Source organism: Somniosus microcephalus, chromosome 30 (genome assembly GCF_052327205.1).
Source record: "Somniosus microcephalus isolate GS21.2 chromosome 30, FLI_Smic_1.0, whole genome shotgun sequence".
Taxonomy (NCBI): Eukaryota; Metazoa; Chordata; class Chondrichthyes; order Squaliformes; family Somniosidae; genus Somniosus; species Somniosus microcephalus.
In genome coordinates, this window is record NC_141016.1 from 24,579,763 (window position 1) to 24,591,885 (window position 12,123).

The 12,123-nt window shown below is 46.2% G+C and overlaps 1 protein-coding gene across 9 annotated transcripts in view; it reads left to right on the forward strand.

Annotated features, from left to right (window-relative positions):
* LOC147098019 (ankyrin-1-like) overlaps window positions 1-12,123 on the forward strand; it is a 378,257-nt gene that overhangs the window by 202,541 nt on the left and 163,593 nt on the right. For 8 of the 9 annotated variants that reach the window (XM_085971217.1, XM_085971219.1, XM_085971218.1 and 5 more), the window contains exons 10-13: window positions 2,118-2,315; window positions 3,512-3,610; window positions 5,769-5,867; window positions 7,768-7,866. In XM_085971217.1, the coding sequence (XP_085827343.1) occupies window positions 2,118-2,315; window positions 3,512-3,610; window positions 5,769-5,867; window positions 7,768-7,866 (495 nt within the window). The remainder of the gene's footprint in view (window positions 1-2,117; window positions 2,316-3,511; window positions 3,611-5,768; window positions 5,868-7,767; window positions 7,867-12,123) is intronic. The other variant, XM_085971221.1, reaches the window with a different exon arrangement.

The following is a 12,123-nucleotide window of genomic DNA, read 5'->3' on the forward strand; positions in this document are numbered from 1 at the left end:
GTACTCACACCATTCTGTACCCAGACTGAGAATCGACAGCAATACCCGCACCATTCTATACCCAGACTGAGAATCGACAGCAGTACTCGCACCATTCTATACCCAGACTGAGAATCGACAGCAGTACCCACACCATTCTATACCCAGACTGAGAATCGACAGCAGTACCCGCACCATTCTATACCCAGACTGAGAATCGACAGCAATACCCGCACCATTCTATACCCAGACTGAGAATCGACAGCAGTACCCGCACCATTCTGTACCCAGACTGAGAATCGATAGCAGTACCCGCACCATTCTATACCCAGACTGAGAATCGATAGCAGTACCCGCACCATTCTATACCCAGACTGAGAATCGACAGCAGTACCCGCACCATTCTATACCCAGACTGAGAATTGACAGCAGTACTCGCACCATTCTATACCCAGACTGAGAATCGACAGCAGTACCCGCACCATTCTATACCCAGACTGAGAATCGACAGCAGTACTCGCACCATTCTATACCCAGACTGAGAATCGACAGCAGTACTCGCACCATTCTATACCCAGACTGAAAATCAACAGCAGTACCCGCACCATTCTATACCCAGACTGAGAATTGACAGCAGTACTCGCACCATTCTATACCCAGACTGAGAATCGACAGCAGTACCCGCACCATTCTATACCCAGACTGAGAATCGACAGCAGTACTCGCACCATTCTATACCCAGACTGAGAATCGACAGCAGTACTCGCACCATTCTATACCCAGACTGAAAATCAACAGCAGTAACCGCACCATTCTATACCCAGACTGAAAATCGACAGCAGTACTCACACCATTCTTTATACAGACTGAGAATCAACAGCAGTACTCGCACCATTCTATACCCAGACTGAGAATCGACAGCAGTACTCGCACCATTCTATACCCAGACTGAGAATTGACAGCAGTACTCCACCATTCTGTACCCAGACTGAGAATCGACAGCAGTACTCGCACCATTCTATACCCAGACTGAGAATCGACAGCAGTACTCGCACCATTCTATACCCAGACTGAGAATCGACAGCAGTACTCGCACCATTCTATACCCAGACTGAGAATTGACAGCAGTACTCCACCATTCTGTACCCAGACTGAGAATCGACAGCAGTACTCGCACCATTCTATACCCAGACTGAGAATTGACAGCAGTACTCCACCATTCTGTACCCAGACTGAGAATCGACAGCAGTACTCGCACCATTCTGTACCCAGACTGAGAATTGACAGCAGTACTCGCACCATTCTGTACCCAGACTGAGAATTGACAGCAGTACTCGTACCATTCTATACCCAGACTGCCCATATTGAACTACCTGTATGAACTAGCTGCACCATGTACTATTCTCCCTAAAATACAATTCACAATCTGGGGGAAATCTGTTTTGGGTTGTAGCGTAAAACAGGCGATAGTAAATCAGGAGACCCCTTTTATATATCATTGAAGTCAAAGAGAATCAAGCGGGGTGTATACGTACACCCTGTACGATGGTCTGTGTGTACATCCTGTATGATGCTTGACCATATATGAGATTGTACAGCTACACCATGTATGACAGTGTGTGCTTGTTCCTCTCTGTGATGTGTTTGCTTATTATGTTGTATAAACAAATGAACCTATTGTACCTGGTGTGAAGTAAAGTACAGGAAACTCTTTATTAACTGGCACCAACGGGACCGGCGTGGTGCCGGTTTATCAAAAAGTCCGGATTACAGAGAGGTATAGTTAAAAGATACAAGAACTCCGTACACAGCAACAAATCCAGGCTTCCCTGTTGCTTAGCAACATGTGCAGGAACTCCGGCCACAGACCAAGCGTCCCTGTTGCTTAGCAACAAGTGCACGAACCCCAGTTACACAGCCACAGATCCAGGAACTGCCACTAATATGAAGTAAAACTTACCTGAACCTACTCCTGAATTTTGCCGGTTAACAGAGCTTTCCGGTTATTTAGGTGCTGGCAAATCGAGAGTTTCCTGTAGCAGATTCCGAATGTCTGGCTGGGTTGAAAGAGCTGATAATCCTGCCTCTGTCCTGAACTCTGTTCTTGCCATTATTCTTTTTCTTCTCGTCCCCTCTAGAATGGCCTCTCTCCCATCCACATGGCAGCACAGGGCGACCACCTGGACTGTGTCCGACTGCTGCTCCAGTACAAAGCTGAGATCGACGATGTTACGCTTGATAACCTGACACCGCTCCACGTGGCTGCTCATTGTGGGCACCACAAAGTGGCTCGGGTCCTCCTGGACAAGGGGGCGAAGCCCAGCGCCAGGGCACTGGTTAGTCTGTCAGAAGTGTGTAATGTGTCTTTCAAATAAGTAAGTGATTGGAAATAAGTTCAGGATTCAGCTTCATTACGGTAAATGTCAAGGGGGGAGATTTTATGAAGATATGTAGAAGAATGTACCACTTCGTATTGTCTCCCTAAACCTCGCTAACTCTCTCTCCCCCTGAAGATGCTCCTTGAAGCCTACCTCTTTGACCAAGCTTTTGGTCATCTGTCCAAATAGCTCTTTACAGGAAACTTTGTGATATCCGGCACCGACGGGACCGAGCTGTTGCCGATCTATCAAAACTGCCGGACATACAAAGTTAATGTTGAAGCATACGGAGGTTTTCATCTCCGTATCTGACAACAAACACTGTTGCTTAGCAACAGCTTCTAAACAGTCGGCTGCAGCTGCAAGCGTCTCTAGCTGAAGCTGTTGCTATAGCTACAGACCTTGCAGTGCCTGACTGGGGAAAAAAAAGCAACAAGAACTAAAAAAAACTTAAAGAAAACGGCTCCTGATTTTTGCCGTTAGATCGAGTATTCCGGACATATAACCTCCGGATAAACCAAAGTTTCCTGTATATGGTTCAGTGTAAATTTTTGTCTGATAATCACTCCTGGGAAGCGCCTTGGGATGTTTTACTTATGTTAAAGGTGCGATATAAATGCAAGTTGTTGTTGTAGTCAATGAATCAAAAATCATACTCCTCACACGTTCCATTCCTGCCCCACCCCAGGAATACCAGGATGTAGACTCATCTCTAATAACAGAGCCATGTGACGTGTGTACTCGGTGTTGGCAGGAGATTTGGTTATTTCGGACTGCGTTGAGTTTTTAATTTTTATTTTCACATCCCCTCTTGTTCCATTTTTTTCAAGTTCTATTTTTAAGCCCCTCGAACGGCGAGTTTATATCATTCCCCCATCAGGCAGGAAGCCAGCCAGCCGCAAGCAGCTCAGTCCGGTGTGTGCGAACACCCCGGGTGCCTGCCCTTTCCTCTGAGGCCTGAGCCAGTGGTTCCAGTTGCAAGCAAGGCCTTACTCTGTGGCACAGTCCACTGTTGCTCTGACGCCCCCTCTTTCCCCCACCCGCCCCCCCCGCCGTGCCGTGGGGATCCACCAGCGGTGAGTTCTTCCACATAGTTTAGACGGTCAGTAGAGTTTGCTTGCTCTGACATTGTCACGTCGCTCTCCGTTTCCTAGAATGGGTTCACTCCGTTACATATCGCCTGCAAGAAGAATCACATCAGGGCGATGGATCTACTGTTGAAACACGGAGCCTCGCTGGAGGCTGTAACTGAGGTAAGGGTACGGTGACATTAACGCAAACGATCCACTCTGGACTAATCACTAAATAATTAACTATTAGAGGCACTGTGATGACGCAATTGGCGACTGTTGCTGTTTAGATTGATGGAGGTCCTAACCTTCATCCTCCAACAATAGCAGACAATGCCTGTTCTTCGCTGCAATTAGCGATATGGATAACAGAATCGTAGGAATGCCCAGGCCTGAAATGGGAGACTCCCAAGAATAAGATTTTCTACGTGGATCATTGATGATGGAGAGAAAGAGGCGGTCTTTTTTTAAACTACACACCCTTCCCCCACCCGTCTCTCTCTCTATTTTGCTCTCCACACACCGTCCTGCCCCAACTGGGTCCTGGCACTTCTTGATTGTGGTAGAGTTTGCCTGAGTGTTGCCCTGAAAAGCATGGCGAGGAGGAGGTGGTACCGAACTACAACCGGCTGTATCCTGTAGAGGAGAAAGGGCGGATGTTCAGTGAGTGACGCACTGAGTTTCTACGCGGTAACCCGAAAGCTTCTGCTGCAGCAGCAGTAACTGGGCGGCTGCTGAACACCTTCTGTATCTGACCTGCAACACTGCCTTGAACCTGCCTTTTGTGCTCCATATGCCTGGGCTAGAAGGCAGAGACCCTGCTCTTCATCACAATCCAGGGAGTGCGGGAGGGGAGGGGAGGGGGGGGGGGCGCGGGTGGGCTGCAAAGTTTCTGTGTGTGGCAAATGGACGAAGACTGGATCGAACTCGGGTGCCCCTCTGTGCTTGAATATCCCGCTGACGCTCGCTGTTTGGGCTGACACCTGAAGATTGGCCAATTGGGTTAGTTGCTGGGGTGAGGAGGGAGGATTGCTGCTGGCACCAGTGCCCCAGGAACAGTCAATGCCTTCACTGGGCAAGATGCTGCGGCAATTTGGTGGGTGGGCTCTTGTTACAGTGGAACAGCTGCTTTGCTCCGTGAGGCGGAGAGCCCGCAGAGCAAGTGTTCACTCTTGGAATAAGCTGGCTGTTCCTTCCCATGAGCTGATCTCCGTTTTACAGTCTTTCACTCACGCAATGGATAGGGATTCTCACGCTGGTTTTTGCACTTTTGGCTGTAGAGTGATCTTTTCTCTGCCGTTGTTCCCTCTAAGCTGCGTGCATGCGTGCCCGCGCGGTAATTGCACGATATCGCCCAGGCCACTCACAAGCGTTTCCATTTGAAATACCGGGCATGCACAGAAATTTAAAGGGAACGCACATCGAAATAAACAGGCAGCGCAGAATAAAGACAATTTAGAGGGAACTGACCAAAGTTCCCTTTTAAGCTGTGCGGCCACGCAGCTCTCCGAGGAACCTGCGCAGCCGGCTTTTCAATGTAAAAACTGCGCTATTTTGAATGGCCCTTAAAGGGGCCGCGCAGGGCCTAAAAAATGACAGGGGACATTGGTCATGACCCTTTCAAAAATGTCATAACTGAATATGAAGTTGCAATGGTTGAAGGAGAAGGCCCACCACCACCACCTCAGGGAACTAGGGTTGGGCAGTAAATTCCGGCCTTGCCAGCGACGCCCACAGCCCGAGAATGAATCTTAAAATGTGAAAGGATGTGGCCCTGACAGCCCCACATGTTAGACAATTAAATCACTGCCCACAAATCTCCTCAAAGCCTGAAATGTCTGACTGAATCGTTGAAGGACTGGTCAGACTAGATGCAGGAAGGTTGTTCCTGATGGTCGGGGAGTCCAGAACCAGGGGTCACAGTCTAAGGATAAGGGGTAAGCCATTTAGGACAGAGATGAGGAGGAATTTCTTCACCCAGAGAGTGGTGAACCTGTGGAATTCTCTACCACAGAAGACAGTTGAGGCCAATTCATTAAATATATTCAAGGAGTTGGATATATTTCTTAAGGCTAAAGGGATCAAGGGATATGGGGAGAAAGCAGGGACAGGGTACTGAATTTGGATGATCAGCCATGATCTCATTGAATGGCGGAGCAGGCTCGAGGGGCCGAATGGCCTACTCCTGCTCCTATCTTCTATGTTTCTATGTTTGCAATTATGAAATGAAAGCGTCCTCCAGCTGACAAATTCCCTCTGAGTCTGTCTGATAGCTCTTTTGTGACTTTTAATGGTAACACGCCTCTCTCTCTCACTCACTCTCTCTCTGTTTGCTTTCCAGTCAGGGCTGACACCACTGCATGTTGCTGCCTTCATGGGAAACCTCAATATAGTCACCAAGTTACTGCAGCACGGAGCCTCCCTGAACGTGTCCAACGTGGTGAGTGATTGTCCCGAGCGACTGCTTTGTGGCCAAGGCCCGTTGCACAAGGCCTGACTCTTAGGGTCGCCAACTCTGGTTGATTTGTCTTCCTGGAGGCTTCACCACATGACCTCCCGCCCCCCCCACACTCCCGCCATTGGTCGCCCAACACGTTCATCTTCGCGGTGCCCCGCCCTCCCACGGCCAATTGGAAAGTGAAAAGACGCTTCATTACCCAGTTCGATGATGCTTGACTGATAGTCAGACGGCCCTTTTTTTCCCCCCCCATCTCCAATATTTTTAGAACTAAGAGTTCGAAGAAAATGAAACAAAAATACCCACTGGCCCGATGATGTTTCACCTGGGTTGCTGGCAGCAGTGTCCCGGAGATTAAGCTTCAGTTCCTGGAGACTCCAGCCCAATCCTGGAGGGCTGGCGACCCTACCCGACTCTGCATCTCGCATCAGCGGATACCATTGGGTTTAGTAGGGTTTCTTATTGTTAAAAAGTACAATGAGTTTGGACAGTCTCGATCAATTCACGGTAAGAATGGACCCACAGCACAAATCATCCTCTAACTTGATGCTAAACTGGAAAGCTGACGGGGACAGGGCACAGGGATGGCTGGTGTGGGAAATGGTAAAAGAAAATGGTGGAGTAGGGGATGCTCTACTGAGGCATCCATGCCCTCTTTATATCTGTTCTAGTTGAGGAAAAAAATCTACCGCTGAAGTCAGTCATACATCTGTCGAGGTCTCCGCTTCCACTAATGCGTGGACTTTGGCAGCGATTCTCCCGATTGTCCGCTGTAACTTCGGCAAAACCTCGGGGAAAGCGATGTGAACCATTTATGCCGTTACTCCAGGGCCTCCGCAGATCTCTCGCCAAAGTTACAGCGGACGATCATGAGAACTCCTGCGGAAATTCAACCCCTTGGCATTTTCTGTCAGCTGCAGACTGTAACACAACTTTCAGCCGCAATGTGCTTCATCTTCATCTCATCTGATTCATCAGAAACCTGCACTCCCTAAACTCTCTCCATTTTGATGCAAAATTGTGTTACTCGGACAAGAAGCTGTGCAGAGGTCCCCAGGAGCTGCCTTGCCGTGCCAAGACACTGGCCTGAATCACATCTTGTTTCCCCAAACCCTCCTCAAATCCAACAGATTGACTCCGCATCGCTTTTGGAGCTGGGCGTTTGTTCACCATCTCAGTGCCAACTTTCCACACTGGATTCAGGGAGTCAAAGGAAAATAAAACCTCCCACAGGTTTCGACAAAGATTACAAAGACTTACACATATTTGTTAGCTCAAGTTAAAGTCCGGCTGAACTCAACTGAGGGTATCAGATATATTTTTAATCAACCTCTGCTTCCCCCTTCCCTTTAAGCTTTTATTTTTTGAAGCTTTTTTCTTCGACTTCTGCTTTTCTTGCTTTTTTTTTTGCCTTATTCAGCTCCTTCTTAAAGTTGTTCCTTTCACAATGTTATGAAAACAGAAGAGGGATGGAAGAAACAAACAGACCACAAAGTCCAACTCGCAAGGCCCATTTAATTCTCAGCCAGCGAACTGGAACTGGAGTGGTTGTGCCACAGCTGTAGTTGAGGGCCAGCCTGGCACTGATCTCCGTTCTCTCAGGTCGCAAGTGTGAGAAGGGAATGGTTTTGGCCTCTTGTGTGGGCAGGGGGGCAGAGATCTGTCGCTTCGCCAGTTCCTCTGTTGACAGTAAATTCTTGGTGGGTGAGAGGCAACTGCTCCCTTGCCTGGCCCTGCAGTGCAGGCGTAGGACCGGGGGCACAGTGCGAGGTTGCAAGGTGCCAAACGGAAAGTCTCGTTGAGGCCTCAGCTGGTTCTTAGTTTCCTGTGAGCCATTTCTTTGGGGTAAATCTTCTGTTTCCTCTTTTTTTACTTGCTGCAGAAAGTAGAGACTCCGTTGCACATGGCAGCCAGAGCCGGGCAGACTGAGGTGGCACGCTTTTTACTCCAAAACAAGGCCCAAGTTGATGCCAAAGCCAAAGTGAGTCCAACAGACGAGATCTTTCTGTCCACACATAGGAGAACGAGTTTGCGCGATTGGGTGTGTGCATGTGTGTGCGATTCTGTGTGTGTGCGAGCGATTGTGTATGCGTGTGTGTGCGAGCGATTGTGTGTGCGTGTGTATGTGTGCAGGCAGCATTTGGAGCTTTCATCTACAAGGCCCTGAGTTTCGAATCTCCTTCTCTGGTGCAGCTTTTTTTTTTACATAATTCTATTTTTTTTTTAAACTGGAATTCTTTGGGAGACTGTGGCTATTGTCTTGTTTTAAGCCCCTCACGGTTTCCTTTGAACGCACGCAGTGAGGCATCAGTTGCATTTTACCCTTTCTTTTTCTGTCAGTTGGGAGGGGGAGAAAATTACACGTTGAATTATCCCTGCTCTTCCCTCCCTCTCCTCCCCCGCCCCCATAAAAAAAGAGTTCTAGAATCACAGGCAGTTGAGTATATTTCTATTCAGACACTGGGTCCTTTTTCAAGTGTCGGAATCTGGCACAAGCCTTTAATACGTCAACTTCCCCCAGTCATTAAAACACATTACACAGGTATATTTTTCCACAAACTTGTGAAAATCGAGGGCCGTTAACACTTTTTCCTGTTTAAGTCAACAATCAGATGCCTGCAGGGAAGTACTTTCTGTTTTTTTACGAGGCATTGCTTGCACGCTGTCGTGTACCAGCGTGTGTACTGTGCTGATCAGTCTTGGACACACCAACCAGTCAAAGGGCAAGGCCAGTGGCGCTTCAGTCGACCACTGGCCTGCTCTTACAGGGAAGCAACAGCCTGACAAATTTATTTACAATCCAAAATGTGGGAAACTGAGATCTCCAATACACTTATTTGTGTCTTTCATTCAGTCATCATTGCTGTCTTTAATGCTTTAAATCTGGCAGTTTGAGGGAGCACTGGGGACAGTCATTCTGTGCCGAATCAGCTCACAAGTGATATGATGGCTGCTGCCACAGCATAAATTATTTATAAATAGAATAGTGGACAACTGAGCGTGAGTTACAAGCTGGAATCTAATCGAGGGGTTCAGATGGTTTATATATAGAATAGTGGGTACCTGGGAGTGAGTTACAGGCTAGAATCTAATCGAGGGGTTTAGATGGTTTATATATAGAATAATAATGGGTACCTGGGAGTGAGTTACAAGCTGGAATCTAATCAAGGGGTCCAGGTGGTTTATATATAGAATAATAATGGGTACCTGGGAGTGAGTTACAAGCTGGAATCTAATCGAGGGGTTCAGATGGTTTATGTATAGAATAGTGGGTACCTGGGAGTGTGTTACAGGCTAGAATCTAATCGAGGGGTTCAGATGGTTTATATATAGAATAGTGGGTACCTGGGAGTGTGTTACAGGCTAGAATCTAATCGAGGGGTTCAGATGGTTTATATATAGAATAGTGGGTACCTGGGAGAGAGTTACAGGCTGGAATCTAATCTAAGGGGTTCAGATGATTTATATATATAATAGTGGGTACCTGGGAGAGAGTTACAGACTGGAATCTAATCAAGGGGTTCAGATGGTTTATATATAGAATAGTGGGTACCTGGGAGTGTGTTACAGGCTAGAATCTAATCGAGGGGTTCAGATGGTTTATATATAGAATAATGGGTACCTGGGAGTGAGTTACAGACTGGAATCTAATCGAGGGGTTCAGATGGTTTATATATAGAATAATGGGTACCTGGGAGTGTGTTACAGGCTGGAATCTAATCGAGGGGTTCAGATGGTTTATATATAGAATAGTGGGTACCTGGGAGTGCGTTACAGGCTAGAATCTAATCGAGGGGTTCAGATGGTTTATATATAGAATAATGGGTACCTGGGAGTGTGTTACAGGTTGGAATCTAATCGAGGGGTTCAGATGGTTTATATATAGAATAATGGGTACCTGGGAGTGAGTTACAGACTGGAATCTAATCGAGGGGTTCAGATGGTTTATATATAGAATAATGGGTACCTGGGAGTGAGTTACAGGCTGCAATCTAATCGAGGGGTTCAGATGGTTTATATATAGAATAATGGGTACCTGGGAGTGAGTTACAGGCTGGAATCTAATCGAGGGGTTCAGATGGTTTATATATAGAATAATAATGGGTACCTGGGAGTGTGTTACAGGCTGGAATCTAATCGAGGGGTTCAGATGGTTTATATATAGAATAATGGGTACCTGGGAGTGAGTTACAGACTGGAATCTAATCGAGGGGTTCAGATGGTTTATATATAGAATAATGGGTACCTGGGAGTGAGTTACAGGCTGGAATCTAATCGAGGGGTTCAGATGGTTTATATATAGAATAGTGGGTACCTGGGAGTGAGTTACAGACTGGAATCTAATCGAGGGGTTCAGATGGTTTATATATAGAATAATGGGTACCTGGGAGTGAGCTACAGACTGGAATCTAATCGAGGGGTTCAGATGGTTTATATATAGAATAATGGGTACCTGGGAGTGAGTTACAGGTTGGAATCTAATCGAGGGGTTCAGATGGTTTATATATAGAATAATGCGTACCTGGAAGTGAGTTACAGGTTGGAATCTAATCGAGGGGTTCAGATGGTTTATATATAGAATAATGGGTACCTGGGAGTGTGTTACAGGCTGGAATCTAATCGAGGGGTTCAGATGGTTTATATATAGAATAATGGGTACCTGGGAGTGAGTTACAGACTGGAATCTAATCGAGGGGTTCAGATGGTTTATATATAGAATAATGGGTACCTGGGAGTGAGTTACAGGTTGGCATCTAATCGAGGGGTTCAGATGGTTTATATATAGAATAATGGATACCTGGGAGAGAGTTACAGGCTGGAATCTAATCGAGGGGTTCAGATGGTTTATATATAGAATAATGGGTACCTGGGAGTGTGTTACAGGCTGGAATCTAATCGAGGGGTTCAGATGGTTTATATATAGAATAATGGGTACCTGGGAGTGAGTTACAGACTGGAATCTAATCGAGGGGTTCAGATGGTTTATATATAGAATAATGGGTACCTGGGAGTGTGTTACAGGCTGGAATCTAATCGAGTGGTTCAGATGGTTTATGTATAGAATAGTGGGTACCTGGGAGTGAGTTACAGGCTGGAATCTAATTGAGGGGTTCAGATGGTTTATATATAGAATAATGGGTACCTGGGAGTGAGTTACAGACTGGAATCTAATCGAGGGGTTCAGATGGTTTATATATAGAATAGTGGGTACCTGGGAGTGGGTTACAGACTGGAATCTAATCGAGGGGTTCAGATGGTTTATATATAGAATAATGGATACCTGGGAGTGAGTTACAGACTGGAATCTAATCGAGGGGTTCAGATGGTTTATATATAGAATAATGGATACCTGGGAGTGAGTTACAGACTGGAATCTAATCGAGGGGTTCAGATGGTTTATATATAGAATAGTGGGTACCCGGGTGTGAGTTACAGGCTGGAATCTAATCGAGGGGTTCGGGTAGTTTGTGTACAGATTTACAAATACTTGGCAGTGAACTGCCGGTTAAATCTGGAATTATATAGATTACTTTTAATACTCTCTGGCAAACACCTCATCTATGTTTATACTACAGTGTATTCCCAGCCTGAGCCAGCATTGTTGTGTGAGTTATAATCAGACACATTAAATGGACCGGATTTTGCTCTCAGCTGTTACAGTTGCACATAGATTTTCTATGGGGATTTGCACTGGAACTTACTGAAAGTTGGAGATCGAAATGGCGCAGCGCCCTCTACAGTGCATCTGGGACCTGTGTGAACAGGGAAAGCAAATATGTATCTCCTCAACCAATCAGATTGAAGAATTGTTAATGAGCAGCACAGAGTCTGAACCAGGAAGTGTCAGTTCGAATATTGTATTCAATATCAAATCAGGTACAGAAAGCAAAAAATTGATGGAAGACAAGATTGGATTTAAGACAGAGCGAGATAAAAGAGACAGAAAGAAAAAGTTTTAAAAATCATTACATTTTTTAAGTCTCCAACAATAATTAAAACCTGAAGGAATGAGACTCCACACTTGTAAAAGTTAATTTTCAGTACCAGAGAGGTTGTTTGGCAGTAATTAAGACTTATCACGCTGTTAAAAGAGTATTGACACTGGAATGGACAAGCCCTAACTTTTTCTGGCAAGTTTAATTCGTACCTACGCGGTAAGTACAGCAATTTCACGCCGTTCCATGTATTTAAATGGTGAGTCTCTTGGCATCACATAGCTTTTGGAGGAGCGTGGCAT